At 42.3% G+C, this 17,646-nt stretch overlaps 1 protein-coding gene across 1 annotated transcript in view; it reads right to left on the minus strand.

Moving 5' to 3' along the window:
• Window positions 1-17,646, minus strand: part of LOC126455032 (lachesin-like) — a 1,182,593-nt gene that overhangs the window by 95,734 nt on the left and 1,069,213 nt on the right. The window contains exon 5 of the mRNA XM_050091144.1: window positions 14,356-14,563. Coding sequence (XP_049947101.1) covers window positions 14,356-14,563 — 208 coding nt within the window. The remainder of the gene's footprint in view (window positions 1-14,355; window positions 14,564-17,646) is intronic.

A 17,646-nucleotide genomic window follows, 5' to 3' on the forward strand; every position in this document is an offset into this window, starting at 1 on the left:
ATCCTAGCGTGGCCCTTGTCTGGAATGGCTGCGTTGAGCCGTGGGGGAATCGCTGGCGCCAATGATTCCCCATCTGCACTATGTGATCAAAAGTTATCCGGACACCTCGCTGAAAATGACTTAAAAGTTCGAAGCGCCCTCCATCGGCAATGCTGGAATGCAACATGGGGTCGTCCCACCCTTAGCCTTGATGACAGCTTCTACTCTCGCAGGCATACGTTCAATAAGGTGCTGGAAAGTTTCTTGGGGAATGGCAGCCTATTCTTCACGGAGTGCTGCACTGAGGAGAGGTATCGATGTCGACCCTGAGGCCTGGCACGAAGTTGGCGTTCGAAAACATCCCAAAGGTGTTCTATAGGATTCAGGTCAGAGCTCTATGCAGGCCAGCCCGTTACAGGGATGTTATTGTATTTTCGTGCATTATGTATAGGTGCTCGACCGTGTTGAAAGATGCAGCCGCCATCCCCGAATTGCTCTTCAACAGTGGGAAGCAAGAAGGTGCTTAAAACGTCAATGTAGGCCAGTGCCGTGATAGTGCCACTCAAAACAAAAAGGGGTGCAAGCCCCCTCCATGAAAAACACGACTACATCATAACACCACTGCCTCCGAATTTTACTGATGGCACTACGCACGCTGGCAGATGACGTTCACCCGGCGTTCGCTGTACCCAACAATCGTCAAATGTTTAAGCTCCTTACACCAAGAGAGGCGTCGTTTGCCATTTACCGGCGTGATGTGTGGCCTATGAGCAGCCGCTCGACCATAAAATCCAAATATTCTCACCTACCGCCTAACTGTCATACTACTTGAAGTGGATCCTGATGCAGTTTGGAATTCCTGTGTGATGGTCTGGATACATGTCTGCCTATTACACATTACGACCCTCGTCAACTGTCGGCGGTCTCGTTATTCAACAGACGAGGTCGACCTGTACGCTTATGTACTGTACGTGTCTCTTCGCGTTTCCACTTCACTATCATATCGGTAACAGTGGACGTAGGGATGTTTAGGTGTGTGGAAATAATGCACACAGACGCGTAATACAAGTGACACCCAATCACCTGACCACGTTCGAAGTCCGTGAGTTCCGCGGAGAACCCATTTCGCTCTCTCACGATGTCTACTGAGGTCGCTGATATGGAGTACCTGGCAGTACGTGGCAGCACAATGCGCCTAATAAGAAAAACGTATGTTTTGGGGGTGTCCGGATACTTTTGATCGCATAGTGTAGTCAGGGCATAGTGTAGTCAGTCATGTTCTGACATGCTCGTTTCCTCTTTGGTTTTCCTCTTCTGGCCGCCATCTGAGCGCGGCGCTTCCCGCTATGGTTCTCTTTGTTTCCCGCTCCGGGGCCTAGTGGTCGTGCATACATGTAGCTTGGCCATTTGTTATGTCTGTGAGTAATGGAGTGACTGTTTTGCAGGAGCGTTGGTTGCTCGCGGCGCTTTATTATGATTTGAGGAGTGTATCGGCGGTGGCCTAGTGGCGATGGCCTCCAATGCACTAGCAAGTGTGTATATAGTCAGCTTCCGATGGTAGATGCATATGTATGCTATGTGGATTCTCGCCGTTTGCTGCTACTAATGGTGGAGCATCTGCTATTTCTTTGAAGTTGTGTTTTGTGATCAATCTGATCGTAATTTGCGTTCACAGCCGGAAACAGTGATCTGTATTTGGTTATCCCCGCCGTGGCAGGAATAAGAAATTCGCTCTTTGTTCCGGTATGTGTTGAGTAGTGGTGTTAAGAGTGTAAAAAACTACTCAGTGACAGCAGCACTAAGCGTGAGTAGCGTGAAGGCTGAATGAGTCATTCTAGGATAGTGCGCAAGCCATATTTAGTGTTAAGACAGTGTGTTGTAATGTTACTTGCGTATCTTATTATTTATTGTGTGGTCTCCGTTGAAGCGGCTGTGACTTTGATGTCTTGTATTACGGGTTTTTATGCTCTTGGTTCGGCAGGCCGTTAAGTGCTCCAGACTTTGTGCTTGTTATTGGAGTTTGCCTGTAAGAGTAAATATTTATGAGCTGTAATAAGTAAATAATATCCATACTATTTGTTTAAGGTCATGCTTGTGTGAAGGGTACTAAATTTAAAGTGGAAGGGGGCTTAACTCTGAAATAAGAGGGTTTGTTTGTGTCCTTTGGTTTGGTTGTCTGCCTTTTTTTCTTTTTTTACTGTTATAGTGTACTACGAGCGGCGGGCGCAATCAGTTCCGGATTGAACAATACGGGGGACGGCGCCTCCATTGAAATATGTTCGAACGCCGTTAGCTCGGCCAGCTACGTTTTGATGACGCTCGGTGTTGCTTGGCTGTATTCTGTCAGAGTCGCTGCTCGCCCCAGTAGCTGACAGAAGTTCAGTATTCTCTCTTATAATCATTTTGAAATTCCTCTCGTTAATGTATTTGGGCTGCGCCAAGGTGTGTCCCTTGTTCCTAGTAGTTTGATCACTCTTGTACTAGGGTGGGTCATCCGTTGGCGTGTGCCTGCTGTGGCGTGGAACTTAAACCGATTATTAAGATAACTGTCTTTTCTGTCTTTTCTGCCTAAATATTGTTGTTATACTTTAGGTATTTCACGAGTGAGTTCAGTGGAGTAAGTCATTATATGAAACTTCCTGGCAGATTAAAACTGTGTGCCGGACCGGGACTCGAACTCAGGAACTTTGCCTTTCGCGGGCAAGTGCTCTACCATCTGAGCTACCCAAGCACGGCTCATGCCCCATCCTCACAGCTTTAATTCCGCTAGTACCTCGTCGCCTACCTTCCAAACTTGACAGAAGCACACCTACGAACCTTGCAGAACTAACACTCCTGGACGAAAGGATATTGCGGAGACATGACTTAGGCACAGCCTGGGGAATGTTTCTAGAATGAAATTTTCACTCTACAGCGGAGTGTGCGCTGATATGAAGCTTTGCAAAGGTCCCGAGTTCGAGTCTCGGTCCAGCACAGAATTTTAATCTGCCAGGAAGTTTCATATCAGTGCACACTCCGCTGTAGAGTGAATATTTCATTCTGAGTCATTATATAATTGCTGGGATTCCGTTGTTCTATGATCCTTTTACTGGTGTAATGTTCCCGTTGGAGAATTTGTTGTTTTACTTAAAATTTGTTACTTAATATTCTCTATTGATGCTTGTTTAACCAATGGGGATCTAGACCCGATAAATTCCTATTACCTTTTTGGGCAATTATGCTTGTCATCTATATTTATCTGGGTCTATTTGTTACTTAGTCAAAAGGAAAGATCTTTACTTAATTTGTTTCACTCCATATACTGTTGTAAAGGGTGTATCGGTTTTCTAATTATATTTGTTATTGGTGGATATTGGAAGGCCAGTTTTGTAAAAGATTAAAAGATTTTGTAAAACTATTTTTGGGGATATGTGTAATAAATCTTTGTGAACTATAAGCCTGTGTTTGAGTTTTCTTCTGATTGTCCTTTGTGACTGGTTTGAGGATTGTAAATTTCACGTAGGATTCGTTATGTTGAGGTACTCTCGCGGTAAGCAAGAGCATCAGATCTGTATCCGCTAGAACATGTGTGAGACCATCTTGCACGTCAATTCCATCTCTGGCAAATACCGAGGATGTCAAGGAGCAGTTACAACAGCTGCGTCGGCTCAGGAGAGGATACAACCGTTTTTATGACACATTACCCACACGAATCAGTGCATGCATCCAACGTGGGTGGAGGTCATTCATCTTAATGATAAATGGGCTATTATTGCCAAATTCTTTGTAAATTTCATACTGTTTTGTAATAAATGAAATAACATCACATACCATCAAAACCCAGAACTTTCATTTCACTATGTAACTTTAAAAAATTTCAAATACTTTTGCTATTATTTTGCTAGCTAGTCCTGGAAAAAATGGTTCAGATGGCTCTGAGCACTATGGGACTTAACATCTGAGGTCATCAGTCCCCCAGAACTTAGAACTACTTAGACCTAACTAACCTAAGGACATCACACATCCATGCCCGAGGCAGGATTCGAACCTGCGACCGTAGCGGTCGCGCGGTTCCAGACTGTAGCGTCTAGAGCCGCTCGACCACCCTGGCCGGCCAGTCCTGGAAACAAACGAATCAACCTTCTGACGTATTTTGCATATGTCACTTCAGTTATGCCTTGGGAATTAATTTTCCGGTGTAACCCACCACAAAGAAAGAAAACATAAATTGCACAAAATCGATCAGTAAGGATAACACGCTATGTTCACCCATGGTCATAATGTAGGTGCATATTAAAGGATTTAGGCATTTTAACTCCACCATCGCAATACATGTATTCGCTAATGAAATTCGCCATAAATAATTCACGACAATTTGAGAAGAGCAATGATACCCACACACACAATACTAGAAGAAAAATGGCGTTTATTGCCTTTATTAAGGCTGATGTGGCTAAAAAGAAATTTAATATGCGGCAATAATAATTTTTGATCATTTGCCCAATAACATAAACTGTCTCGCAGTTAGCAAAGTTCGCTGTAAATCTAACCTTAAAACATTTGCTATCGACAAGTGCGTCTATAACATTATCGAATTTTTATTTAAAGTAGTTCAAATGAAAAACGCCTTTTCATATTCTGCACTTAAGGTTTTTCTATTTATCTTGTGCACGCAGATGCGTTTCTCCTTCAAATAAAAGAAAACTTCATCCGCAGCACGCAAAAGCTGTTGTTTTTTTTAACTATTGTAAATGCGTAAATGGGCAGCACAAGAAACTTGTAGCTTGTTAAATAAACCTAGTTTTTAAGGATAGTTGCAGAGTGGGACTAAAAATTGTATGTTCATGAAACTAAATACTTATCACGTTCACATTTCCTGTAAACTGATTCGTATCACATAATTTAGATAAATGAGTCGTTCAAATGATTTATGGGACATTTAGAAAACCAATTAACTAATTGATCAGTACCACGAAGATCTGTGTTAAGCTGTTTTAGTGCTGATAGTCTCTGCACTAAGTGGGCCCGCCACAATTTATATGGAACAACACAGTACAGACACCACGTATTAACTTCCTGTTTCACTTTAATTAAACTTAATGTGTGTTTATTTTGCTGTGTGGGGCACGTTTTATGGCACATAATTTTATGTCAGTTTCCTTTAATTTTATTCTTGTGACTTCACATTTTGATAACGTGTTGTTAGTAATTTCTGTCCTACTCGTTTTTAGCATATTCGGAAGTACAATGACGAAATACAAGTTGTTTTCAAACTCAATAATAGTTCTAATACGCATTTGATGTGTGGTACTTTTGTACGTATTTCGTTTACGGAGGGATGGAATTTACGCCATAGTCTGCGTATAGAAAATACATTGTGCTCAAGTACATGTCGTAGTGATAGTCAGTGACCAAAAAGGGTGGTAACGCAGTAAATATTCATGCAGCTGCATACCTTGAATTGCTTTAAATGAAGAATGTGATGTCTATGCGCCATCATTTTTCTTCCTAATTTTTATCAAACTTCACCGATAATAATATTTATATAATTATTTTTAGATTTCTAGTAACTCTTCGTCTGTCCTATTCACATGTCTAAGACGAACGTATTTTTGTATCCTCTGTTGATCGAGTCCTATAAGTGTGATGAGGAAGCAGGAGTGATTGGTGGTTTCATGTGCCTGAAATGTAACCTAATACACGATGTCTGTGACACTTTACCTTGTAGCAAGCCGATTGGATGCACCATTTTTCGTTGTGAACTTTTCAGTCATGTGTTTATCAGTAGTTAGTGAACTTTTTCTTTCCTGTCTCCTTTTAAAGGTCACATGATGACTGATTATTCGTCGAAACTGCTCACCTTAGTCAATATATTAGTACGATAAAGAAAAATAAACTTTATCTCCGAGGCAAGTTAAAAGGTATGGCGAAGTGAGTGTAGTCCCATTGGAACGTCAGTGCAAGATGGAAAGACCAAACGCTAAATGGTGAAGATAATAACGACTTGGGCTACAGGGGATTGATCAAAACACATTACCATGCCTAATACGGTGTAGGTAAACCGTTGACACCAAAAACAGCTTCCACTCGTCTTGAAATGAATACACCTAGGTCCTGCATGGTTTTGAATGGTTTCCTGCGAAATAATGGCAAGTTGCGATAACGATGATGGTGGCCACTACAGATACCGTAATTCATCCTCGTGTTCACAAAACCAGTCCTGCACGATGAGAGCTATGTGAACAGGTATCCTGTTGTCTTGGGGAACAAACACTGTACCACGGGGGTGTACCTGATCAGCCAAAATGGTAACATAATACTTGGTAATAGTGTTTGCGGTGCGGCACGCTACTTTTTACCGCCCTGCCAGTGTCCAGCAATGTCCTTTTGTCTATCAAAAAGCTGTAGCAGAAAATACTAGACCACTACTGTCTATTGCAGGTCGCAACATACATAGAATTGTCCAGTAAACAGGATGTGGCTAGCTACTGAAATAAAAGTTTTGAGTTGGCAATGTAAATTTTCAGGTGTATTTTTACGATAAAGATCACAGTTAATACTGCCAAGTCCGTACTAAGTAGTTACACAATGTAAAGTTCCCACGCACACCACAATCACACATGTAGCCAGCTTATGGTATTTACACCCGTTACCGAAGTTAATAGAGTTCACCGGATCGTTTAGTTATGAAAATGCTCGCTCAAATGTTGTGCACTCTGCTCTACACGTAATACCTGTTCCAGTCTTAGATCGCACAACACACCACGCGGTTTTAACTAACAGTCAAAAGCAATAATTTTGATATTCCGACCGAAATTCCACACGACTACCACTATATCGTTCACTGAAATACACTTTGTACTACTCCGCGAACTTGTAATTAGCATTTTTCTGCGATTTTACAGTACTTTCGTCGGAGCTGCTTTCAATGAGATGTTACTAGTTCGAACCCTCAGCCCCGACCGACCCTAGATCACACCAAAGGCTTTGTTCCTAGCATAGAATGGCGCGAGCCTGCATTTTTCTGATTGGCTGATATCACAAACAGCAAATCAGGTTGCAGTGTTATCCCACGCTAACCCGCGCTTTACTTCAATGACCAATCATGGTAAAACATTTCTTTCTATGGCAATTGCTAAATAAATAAATTTAGAAGAGTATCAAATATAAAATACTTCTTCTGAAATTACCGATTAATTTATGTTCTAATCACGATTTATTAGTACCATAAACTGACTGCACATTTAACTATAGTAAATCCCCTGTACAGTTTAACCGGTACTTCGTGAATAAACAAAACAATTTTCATTTACTTCTGTTCTTCTTCACTCATTCAACACTCACACTGCTAATTACTACACATATAAAACAATTATAATTATGCAAATACATTAAATATTAATCAAACATATCTTTACGACATTGTTTTGACTACGACTAATAGCACTGTCCGTCAACTGCTGACCTCTGCCACCTACTAGTACAACTACGTGCAGCTCTGTAACTCAGGTCTACGTCAGCTGGTGACATCTGTCGATGACTCATGCCTATAACGATGTCGTCCTAACAAGGGACAGGAGCGATGCGAAGGCGCTACGCCTCATGTTGCCTGCAGAGTAACCATGTGGCTAACGGAATGCCAGGATACGGCTGCCCCCATCATAAACGAATCACGCCTTCACTCTTGGGACGTAAATTTGGCCAGAAGTTAGAAACAGTGTGAAACAACTTATCCGACAAAATGACATGCTTCCATTTTTCCGTAGTCCAGGGTCTGTTGCTTGGCACCACGTTTCTTGTTAAGGGCATTTGCGTCGCTGCAGAGTGGTTTTGGAATTCCAACTCGCCCTGCAGTCCCGTACTTAAGGAGCTCCTGCGGTGTTGTTTTGGTGGTGGTAGGGATCTTGAGCGCGATATTCAGTTCTGCTGTGACTTTTGCCACTGTTGTCTTCTTATTTTTCGTCACAATCCTCTTCAATGACCGTCTGCCACAATCACTCAGTACACAATTTCGTCCGCGCTGTGACTTAACTGATAACGTTTTTCCGTTTTCCACGTGTGCGGTGTAAAGCTTCGTGCCTCTTGAAACACCAAACACTTTTTCCATATATGCAGTACAAGTCTTCGATACGGTGACTTTCGAAACACCAAACACTGGCGCTCCCTCGGTTGCGGATGCACCCACAATATGAGCACCAACAGTTTTCCGACGTTCGAATTCAATTGTTACTTCCGATGAAATGCAGTCGACAATTACATTGAATACTATTCTGACCAGTACTGACGCTTGCGACGTTTTGGGTCGATTAAAGAGTTGCCGTTCGCGATCAAACACAATGGAGTACCCTGAAAGTCTGGCTAGCATCTGCATTTATGTTCAAGCATACATTTCCCGTGGTGCTTCCATATTTTCGTCCAACCCTTGTATATGCCGAGGAAACTGAGGAATTTCACAAGTGTCATTTAAAAATAAAGAAAATAAAGAATGTGTTAATGGATGATGCGGAATAGTATGATTTGGATCGTGATAATTCTAGTATTAAATGTTGTTCATCTTATAGATATCTAGGTGTAATGACACACGAGAATGTAAGGAATGTAGAAGATGCTAAATACTGGTCGATCCTTTGGACTAAATGATCACAAACAAAACGAAAAAAGAATACATACAAGACAATGGTTAAGAGTAAATGTACATACGAGTCAGAAAAATAGTTCAAATGGCTCTGAGCACTATGGGACTTAACATCTTAGGTCATCAGTCCCCTAGAACTTAGAACTACTTAAACCTAACTAACCTAAGGACATCACACACATCCGTGCCCGAGGCAGGATTCGAACCTGCGACCGTAGCAGTCCCACGGTTCCGGACTGCAGCGTACGAGTCAGATGTTTTGAAAATAAGAGAGAGAAGGGAAAGGTTAACTGGTATTCATAATGTACTGGAAATGAACTGCTGGAGTCTCAAGATTGGACTACATCAGAATGGAGGAATAAAGAAAATTGGGATGGGTTGGGTTGTTTGGGGAAGGAGACCAGACAGCGAGGTCATCGGTCTCATCGGATTAGGGAAGGACGGGGAAGGAAGTCGGCCGTGCCCTTTGAAAGGAATCATCCCGGAATTTGCCTGGAGCGATTTAGGGTTGAACCGTCGTCCTCCCGAATATAAGGAAAGTGATGGAAGTGGAACAGAACGTAACGGGAACTACCGAGAGCAAGACGTTACGATGGTACGGCTATTTAAAATGAATGAATGATAGGGGCAAGACAAGGTACGGAGGTAGAGCCCAGAGGAAAAAAAGGAAACTAATTCTACCGGCTACACCCAAGACGACGGTTGACAGTCGTAAACAGGCACTCTTGAAACTACAGGACAACAGAAGTAAAAATACTCCAGTTAACACAGGTTCGCAAACAGGCCATTTGGGAAATAATTGTGAATGTGCCACCAATGACTTCAGTATGATGCATTTTGTTAATACAAATGTATTTGAAGTCTAAAATTTTCTATAAAATTCACACATGACGCCCAGTACCAAGAAATACAACTTTGCTTCAGAACGCTATCTCTTACCGTTTGCTGCACACTCGTACCTGTTAAAGAAGGTGTGCAAGGTGTCGTCACGTCTCTGCTTCTGAGTTGCGAATTCTATCATAAACTCCCAGATTTTCTAGTAAATCTTGACTGGACTGTACAAATCGCTTTTCCAGTTCTTCTGCCATATCAATGGCAGTGCTTGCACACTTCTCATCTAAGGTGACCTCAGACAGAAAAATCAGTGCGATTCGCGTCAGGTAACCTTTGAGACCAAGGTACAGGTGCTTCTCGACCTATACATCTTGGGCAGTGTTGGCGCCTTAGATGCCTCGCATCAGAAGCAAAATATGTCGCTGCCCAACCATGCATCTGCTACATTCTTGAAGTAGGGGACATGTGTGACACTGAAACACAGTTCTATATAAACTAAATGGTAAAAGTTACATGTCAAATGCATTTGCATCAACTAAGATAATGAACCATGGACCTTGCCGTTGGTGGGGAGGGTTGTGTGCCTCAGCGATACAGATGGCCCTACCGTAGGTGCAACCACAACGAAGGCGTATCTGTTGAGAGGCCAGACAAACGTGTGGTTCCTGAAGAGTGGCAGCAGCCTTTTCAGTAGTTGCAGGGGCAACAGTCTGGATGATTGACTTATCTGGCCTTGTAACAATAACCAAAACGGCCTTGCTGTTCTAGTACTGCGAACGGCTGAAAGCAAGGGGAAACTACAGCCGTAATTTTTCCCGAGGGCACGCAGCTTTACTGTATGGTTAAATGATGATGGCGTCCTCTTGGGTAAAATGTTCCGGAGGTAAAATAGTTCCTCATTCAGATCTCCGGGAGGGGACTACTCAAGAGGACATCGTTATCAGGATAAAGAAAACTGGCGTTCTACGGATCGGAGCGCGGAATGTCAGATCCCTTAATCGAGCAGGTAGGTTAGAAAATTTAAAAAGGAAAATGGATAGGTTAAAGTAAGATTTAGAGGGAATTAGTGAAGTTCGGTGGCAGGAGGAACAAGACTTTTGGTCAGGTGAATACAGGGTTATCAATACAAAATCAAATAGAGGTAATGCAGGAGTAAGTTTAATAATGAATAAAAAAATAGGCGTGCGGATAAGCTACTACAAACAGCATAGTGAACGCATTATTGTGGCCAAGATAGACACGAAGCCCACGCCTACTACAGTAGTACAAGTTTATATGCCAACCAGCTCTGCAGGTGATGTTGATGAAATGTATGATGAGATAAAAGAAATTATTCAGATAGTGAAGGGAGACAAAAATTTAATAGTCATGGGTGATTGGAATTCGAGTTTAGGAAACGGGAGAGAAGGAAACATAGTAGGTGAATATGGATTGGGGCTAAGAAATGAAAGAGGAAGCCGTCTGGCAGAATTTTGCACAGAGCATAACTTAATCATAGCTAACACTTGGTTCAAGAATCATAAAAGAAGGTTGTATACATAGAAGAATCCTGGAGATGCTAAAAGGTATCAGATAGATTATATAATGGTAGGACAGAGATTTAGGAACCAGGTTTTAAATTGTAAGACATTTCCAGGGGCGGATGTAGACTCTGACCACAATCTCTTGTTTATGAACTGCAGATTAAAATTGAAGAAACTGCAAAAAGGTGGGAATTTAAGGAGATGGGACGTGGATAAACTGACTAAGCCAGAGGTTGTACAGAGTTTCAGGGAGAGCATAAGGGAACAATTGACAGCAGTGGGGGAAAGAAGTACAGTAGAAGAAGAATGGGTAACTCTGAGGGATAAAGTAGTGAAGGCAGCAGAGGATCAAGTAGGTAAAAAGACGAGGGCTAGTAGAAATCCTTGGGTAACAGAAGATATATTGAATTTAATTGATGAAAGGAGAAAATATATAAATGCAGTAAATGAAGCAAGCAAAAAGGAATACAAACATCTCAAAAATGAGATCGACAGGAAGTGCAAAATGGCTAAGCAGGGATGGCTAGAGGACAAATGTAAGGATGTAGAGGCTTATCTCACTAGGGGTAAGACAGATACTGCCTACAGGAAAATTATAGAGACCTTTGGAGAAAATAGAACCACTTGTATGATTATCAGGAGCTCAGACGGAAACCCAGTTCTAACCAAAGAAGGGAGAGCAGAAAGATGGAAGGAGTATATAGAGGGTCTATACAAGTGCGATGTACTTGAGGACAATATTATAGAAATGGAAGAGAATGTAGATGAAGATGAAATGGGAGATACGATACTGCGTGAAGAGTTTGACAGAGCACTGAAAGACCTGAGCCGAAACAAGGCCCCGGGAGTAGACAACATTCCATTAGAACTACTGACGGCCTTGAGAGAGCCAGTCCTGACGAAACACTACCATCTGGTGAGCAAGATGTATGAGACAGGCGAAGTACCCTCAAACTTCAAGAAGAATATAATAATTCCAATCCCAAAGAAAGCAGGTGTTGACAGATGTGAAAATTACCGAACTATCAGTTTAATAAGTCACAGCTGCAAAATACTAACACGAATTCTTTACAGACGAATGGAAAAACTGGTAGAAGCCGACCTCGGGGAAGATCAGTTTAAATTCCGTAGAAATATTGGAACACGTGAAGCAATACTGATCTTACGACTTATCTTAGAGGAGAGATCAAGGAAAGGCAAACCTGCGTTTCTAGCATTTGTAGACTTAGAGAAAGCTTTTCACAATGTTGACTGGAATACTCTCTTCCAAATTCTAAAGGTGGCAGGGGTAAAATACAGGGAGCGAAAGGCTATTTACAATTTGTACAGAAACCAGATGGCAGTTATAAGAGTCGAGGGACATGAAAGGTAAGCAGTGGTTGGGAAGGGAGTGAGACAGGGTTGTAGCCTCTCCCCAATGTTATTTAATCTGTATATTGACCAAGCAGTAAAGGAAACAAAATTCGGAGTAGGTATTAAAATCCATGGAGAAGAAATAAAAACTTTGAGGTTCGCTGATGAAATAGTAATTCTGTCAGAGACAGCAAAGGACTTGGAAAAGCAGTTGAACGGAATGGACAGTGTCTTGAAAGGAGGATATAAGTTGAACATCAACAAAAGCAAAAAGAGAATAATGGAATGTAGTCGAATTAAGTCGGGTGATGCTGAGAGAATTAGATTAGGAAGTGAGTCACTTAAAGAAGTAAGGGAGTTTTGCTATTTGGGGAGTAAAATAACTGGTGACGGTCGAAGTTGAGAGGATATAAAATGTAGACTGGCAATGGCAAGGAAAGCGTTTCTAGAGAAGAGAAATTTGTTAACATCGAGTATAGATTTAAGTGTCAGGAAGTCGTTTCTGAAAGTATTTGTATGGAGTGTAGCCATGTATGGAAGTGAAACATGGACGATCAATAGTTTGGACAGGAAGAGAATAGAAGCTTTCGAAATGTGGTGCTACAGACGAATGCTGAAGATTAGATGGGTAGATCACATAACTAATGAGGAGGTATTGAATAGAATTGGGGACAAGAGGAGTTTGTGCCACAACTTGACAAGAAGAAGGGACCGGTTAGTAGGACATGTTCTGAGGCATCAAGGGATCACAAATTTAGCATTGGAGGGCAGCGTGGAGGGTAAAAATCGTAGAGGGAGACCAAGAAATGAATACACTAAGCAGATTCAGCAGGATGTAGGTTGCAGTAGGTACTGGGAGATGAAGGAGGTTGCACAGGATAGATTAGCATGGAGAGCTGCATCAAACCAGAGTGAAGACCACAACAACAACAACAAGATAATACTAAACACTAAAGACAGTGTCGGCTCGCAATCATACGAGTACATTATCACAGCAAGAGACCGATGTGTACAAGCCGTTTTATTTCCACTATTTTATCTTGTATCAGTTTTCACACTATATACATACATATATATATATATATAATTTATGAATTTGGGCAGCTGTGGACTGCATAGAACTTAAGACTTCTGGTGTTTCTTTTTCTTCCGTTCTTCACCCAGTACTTCACTTTCTCGCCAACTGCTCGTCTCTGCTCATCTGTTCACACTCTCTTGCGTGGAGGTTTTGGCTCATGTTCTTCATAGTTTGCGTTTTCTATCGGTAGCCTGCAGTGATTCCTGTCACGTGTTATTTCTTCTGTAACACCTATTTTGTTGGCGTCTTTCTTTACAGCTTCTATCCATCTTACAGTGTTTTTTTTCAGCTTACTAACCTAATTAAAAATTTTCTTTTTAATCCTTGTTTCTTCCATTCTTTTTAAATGTCCATGAAATTTTAGCCGTCTATTCCTCATTGTATCTGTGACATTTTCTGTATTTTTGTATAAGTCAATATATATATATATATATATATATATAAGGTGTTGCAGAGGATGCCGTGCTGAGAGATAATTGTTAAGAAAAAAATTCGGTACGTTGCACAGTTTCTGAGTTATTTAACATTGAAGATAGCCAATCAGGTCATTGCTGGTGCAAACTCAAGCAATTCATGCTCTTTAGAGCCGTTCGTTACCACTTATTGAAATACTCATTACCGCTAAAATAAATCTGTTGGTAAATGATAAATTTAAGCTAGGTCAGTAAAAGCTACGTTTGCTCGGTTTGAGAAAACCAAACGAAGTACGCGTTTGGAAACATGTCTCTAGCAGGCTGCTTGAACCTTTGCGTGTGACGACCTGAACGGCTATCTACAACGCTAAGTAATTCGGAAACGGCGCAAAGTAGCATATTTTTTTCTTAACAATTATTTCTCAGCACAAACTCCTCTTCAACACCCTTACAAGCTCTTTATACAGTTTCTGACCACGCTGTATACTACAACGCGTGCTGCAAGTAACAGTTCTGAGCTTCACGGAAAATAGAAGACAAATGGGAGGTAGTGGTACTCACCGACCACCTGCAGGTAGCCCTGGCGACTGCGCATGGGGTCTGTGTTGAGTTGGCACATGTACCAGCCGCGGTCCGACTCGTGCACGTCGCGCACGCGCAGCAGCCACGAGCGGTGGTCGCCGTGCGACAGCGAGATGCGCGGGTTCTGCGTGATCACGTGCTGGTGGATCGACAGGATGGTCTGCGTGTCCACGCGCACCCACGCCACCTGCAAAGCGCAACAGGCATGCAGTCACGTGTCACGCCTGCGGCTCTGGCCTTTGTGGCACAAGGGAACAAGCGGAGTATAACTTCCGTAGACTACAAATTTTCTCTTTCCTGGGAGCTTAAAAGAAAAATAATTAATAACGATAAAAATCTAGAGAGGGTAATAAGATAGGACACTAAACAAGAACTAGGCAATGTATGACATAAAATGAGTAAATACTGTAAAAACCTACTTCGCTCTATTGTACACTACTGGCCATTAAAATTGCTACACCACGACGATGAAGTGCTACAGACACGAAATTTAACCGACGGAAGAAGATCTTGTGATATGCAAATTATTAGCTTTTCAGAGCATTCACACAAGGTTGGCGCCGGTGGCAACACCTACAACATGCTGACATGAGGAAAGTTTCCAACCGACTTCTAATACACAAACAGCAGTTGACCGGCGTTGCCTGGTGAAACGTTGTTGTGATGCCTCGTGTAAGAAGGAGAAATGCGTACCATCACGTTTCCGACTTTGATAAAGGTGGGTTCAGGCGGATGATACGGAACGCCGAGCTGGATCCCAACGGCCTCGTATCAATAGCAGTCGACATGACAGGCATCTTATCCGCATGGCTGTAACGGATCGTGCAGCCACATCTCGATCTCTGAGTCAACAGATGGGGACGTTTGCAAGACAACAACCATCTGCACGAACAGTTCGACGACGTTTGCAGCAGCATGGACTATCACCTCGGAGACCGTGGCTGCGGTTACCCTTGACGCTGCATCACAGACAGGAGCGCCTGCGATGGTATACTCAACGACGAACCTGGATGCACAAATGGCAAAACGACATTTTTTCGGATGAATCCAGGTTCTGTTTGCAGCATCATGATGGTCGCATCCTTGTTTGGCGACATCGCGGTGAACGCACATTGGAAGCGTGTATTCGTCATCGCCATACTGGCGTATCAACCGGTGTGATGGTATGGGGTGCCATTGGTTACACGTCTCGGTCACCTCTTGTTCGCATTGATGGTACTTTGAACAGTGGACGTTACATTTCAGATGTGTTACGACCCGTGGCTCTACCCTTCATTCGATCCTTGCGAAACCCTACATTTCAGCAGGATAATGCACGACCGCATGTTGCAGGTCCTGTACGGGCATTTCTGGATACAGAAAATGTTCGACTGCTGCCCTCGCCAATACATTCTCCAGATCTCTTACCAATTGAAAACGTCTGGTCAATGGTGGCCGAGCAAATGGCTCTCTTGATGGACTGTGGTATCGTGTTGAAGCTGTCTAATGCCCAGGCGTCTCAAGGCCGTTATCACGGCCAGAGGTCGTTGTTCTGGGTACTGATTTCTCAGGATGTATGCACCCAAATGGCGTGAAAATGTAATCACATGTCAGTTCTAGTATGATATATTTGTTCAATGAATGGCCAGTAGTGTATCTTTATACGTTGTAATGCAGCAGAAAGTTCTATCACTTCGCACTAGCGCGCACGGCGTACCCCACCTTCCCGATGTAAGAGTGATGTGTGCACGCGGTCCCTCTAAGTGTGCTCCTCATTAACAGGCTTTGAACCTAAGAAGACGCTCTCATTCATGTTCTGCGTTGGAGACATTGCAGCGTTTCTCTGGTGTTCGACGTGAAGCCTGATGTCTTCTTTCTGCCGACTTAAGACACTGTTGGAAGAGACGCACACGGCACACTGCATTTGTGGAAACGTCAGCCAGAACACACTACAGTCTGTACCGACGGGCTAGTGGCAGACCGATGGCAGCTGCGCGTACGCTACCACGAGCGGAATACCAAAGAAAACTTAATACGGTAAGAACGTTAAAAAAGGGAAAACACGCTTTGAACTTTCCTATTTATCAAGTCTGAGTCATTTGTGTGTTTCTGCACGTGGTGATTGCAAGTCCTAACTTCAGGTAACTTTTTCTTTAATTTGCCACGCATCATTTTCTCTTTCAGTTTCATTGTAGTGTGGTCTGACTCGGATTGTATTTTCAGTTGTAATGGTTATAGATCCCCTGGCAGGATAAAAATAAATTGTGTGCTAGGTTGTGACTAGTTTTGCTGGCCTTACAGACACACGTCGTTATAAGCCGGAGTTCTATCACTCTTTATTGTCATTGGGCTTAAGAAGCGTTTCTATGTTATGTTAATGGATCCTTTTGTTAGCAACTTTAAGGATTTTTAATTTTTTGTTTTTGAGAATTCCGAAAGCTTTTTTACTGTTCGTCTTCACGTTTTTTATTGTGTGTGTTTTATCTGTTTACAGGGGTTACGAGTGTTTTTCAAATGCTATAGTTGCCATGTACTGTTAGATACCAATTACGGAGCCAGAAGTCATACTGGAGGTTTCATGTCTTAAAAAAGAACAAATTCAGTGTGAGTTAAAGCTTCGTTGCCAACCGGTGGAAGGTAGTTTCGCAGAGCTATACGGATAGCTCCGTGGCACGATGGGCCCCAACTACATGCGAATGCGGCCAACATAGGAAGGGTAGATGCCGCCGTCCATGTTCGTTCCACCTTACTCTCTGCTTAGTAGGAAAAAATTGAAATCGAAGAATCCAGTATCCCGTCTTGAGCTCAGATTTACCGGGCTCATGTTCGGATTAATTATCTGTGTAATCGAGTCCAAGATTTAAATTCAGTAAATACAAGGTCGAAACAACTTCTGGCGTTTATGAATTCCAAAATAAGATTTCGCAGTTGCAGGTCCGACTTCATGTATTAAAATGGCAAGGTGTCTCATTCGATAGTAAGGGTTGTTGAATAGTTATGGTATAGAGAGGTCTAAACGGTGTAACAAATTACCTAATCCTATTTTGCCCATTATTCAGTATATTGGTACTTTATCTATTGAAACAGGTCAAACATTTGTTAAACCGTTGTAGGTCTCCGTTCGATAAGAACACCATGTCAGTAAACTTCAAATTTATCATTTAGTTATTCTTCATGTAGTGCGCTTTATCCGTTACCTCAAGCTAGCTTCAGTCTTAAATTCATGAACGAAGGATAGTGTAGAGGTAAAAGAAGTCCACGAATACAAGTTAACTGAATGAGGTTGGATTC

This window comes from Schistocerca serialis, chromosome 1 (genome assembly GCF_023864345.2).
Source record: "Schistocerca serialis cubense isolate TAMUIC-IGC-003099 chromosome 1, iqSchSeri2.2, whole genome shotgun sequence".
In the NCBI taxonomy this organism is placed as follows: domain Eukaryota; kingdom Metazoa; phylum Arthropoda; class Insecta; order Orthoptera; family Acrididae; genus Schistocerca; species Schistocerca serialis.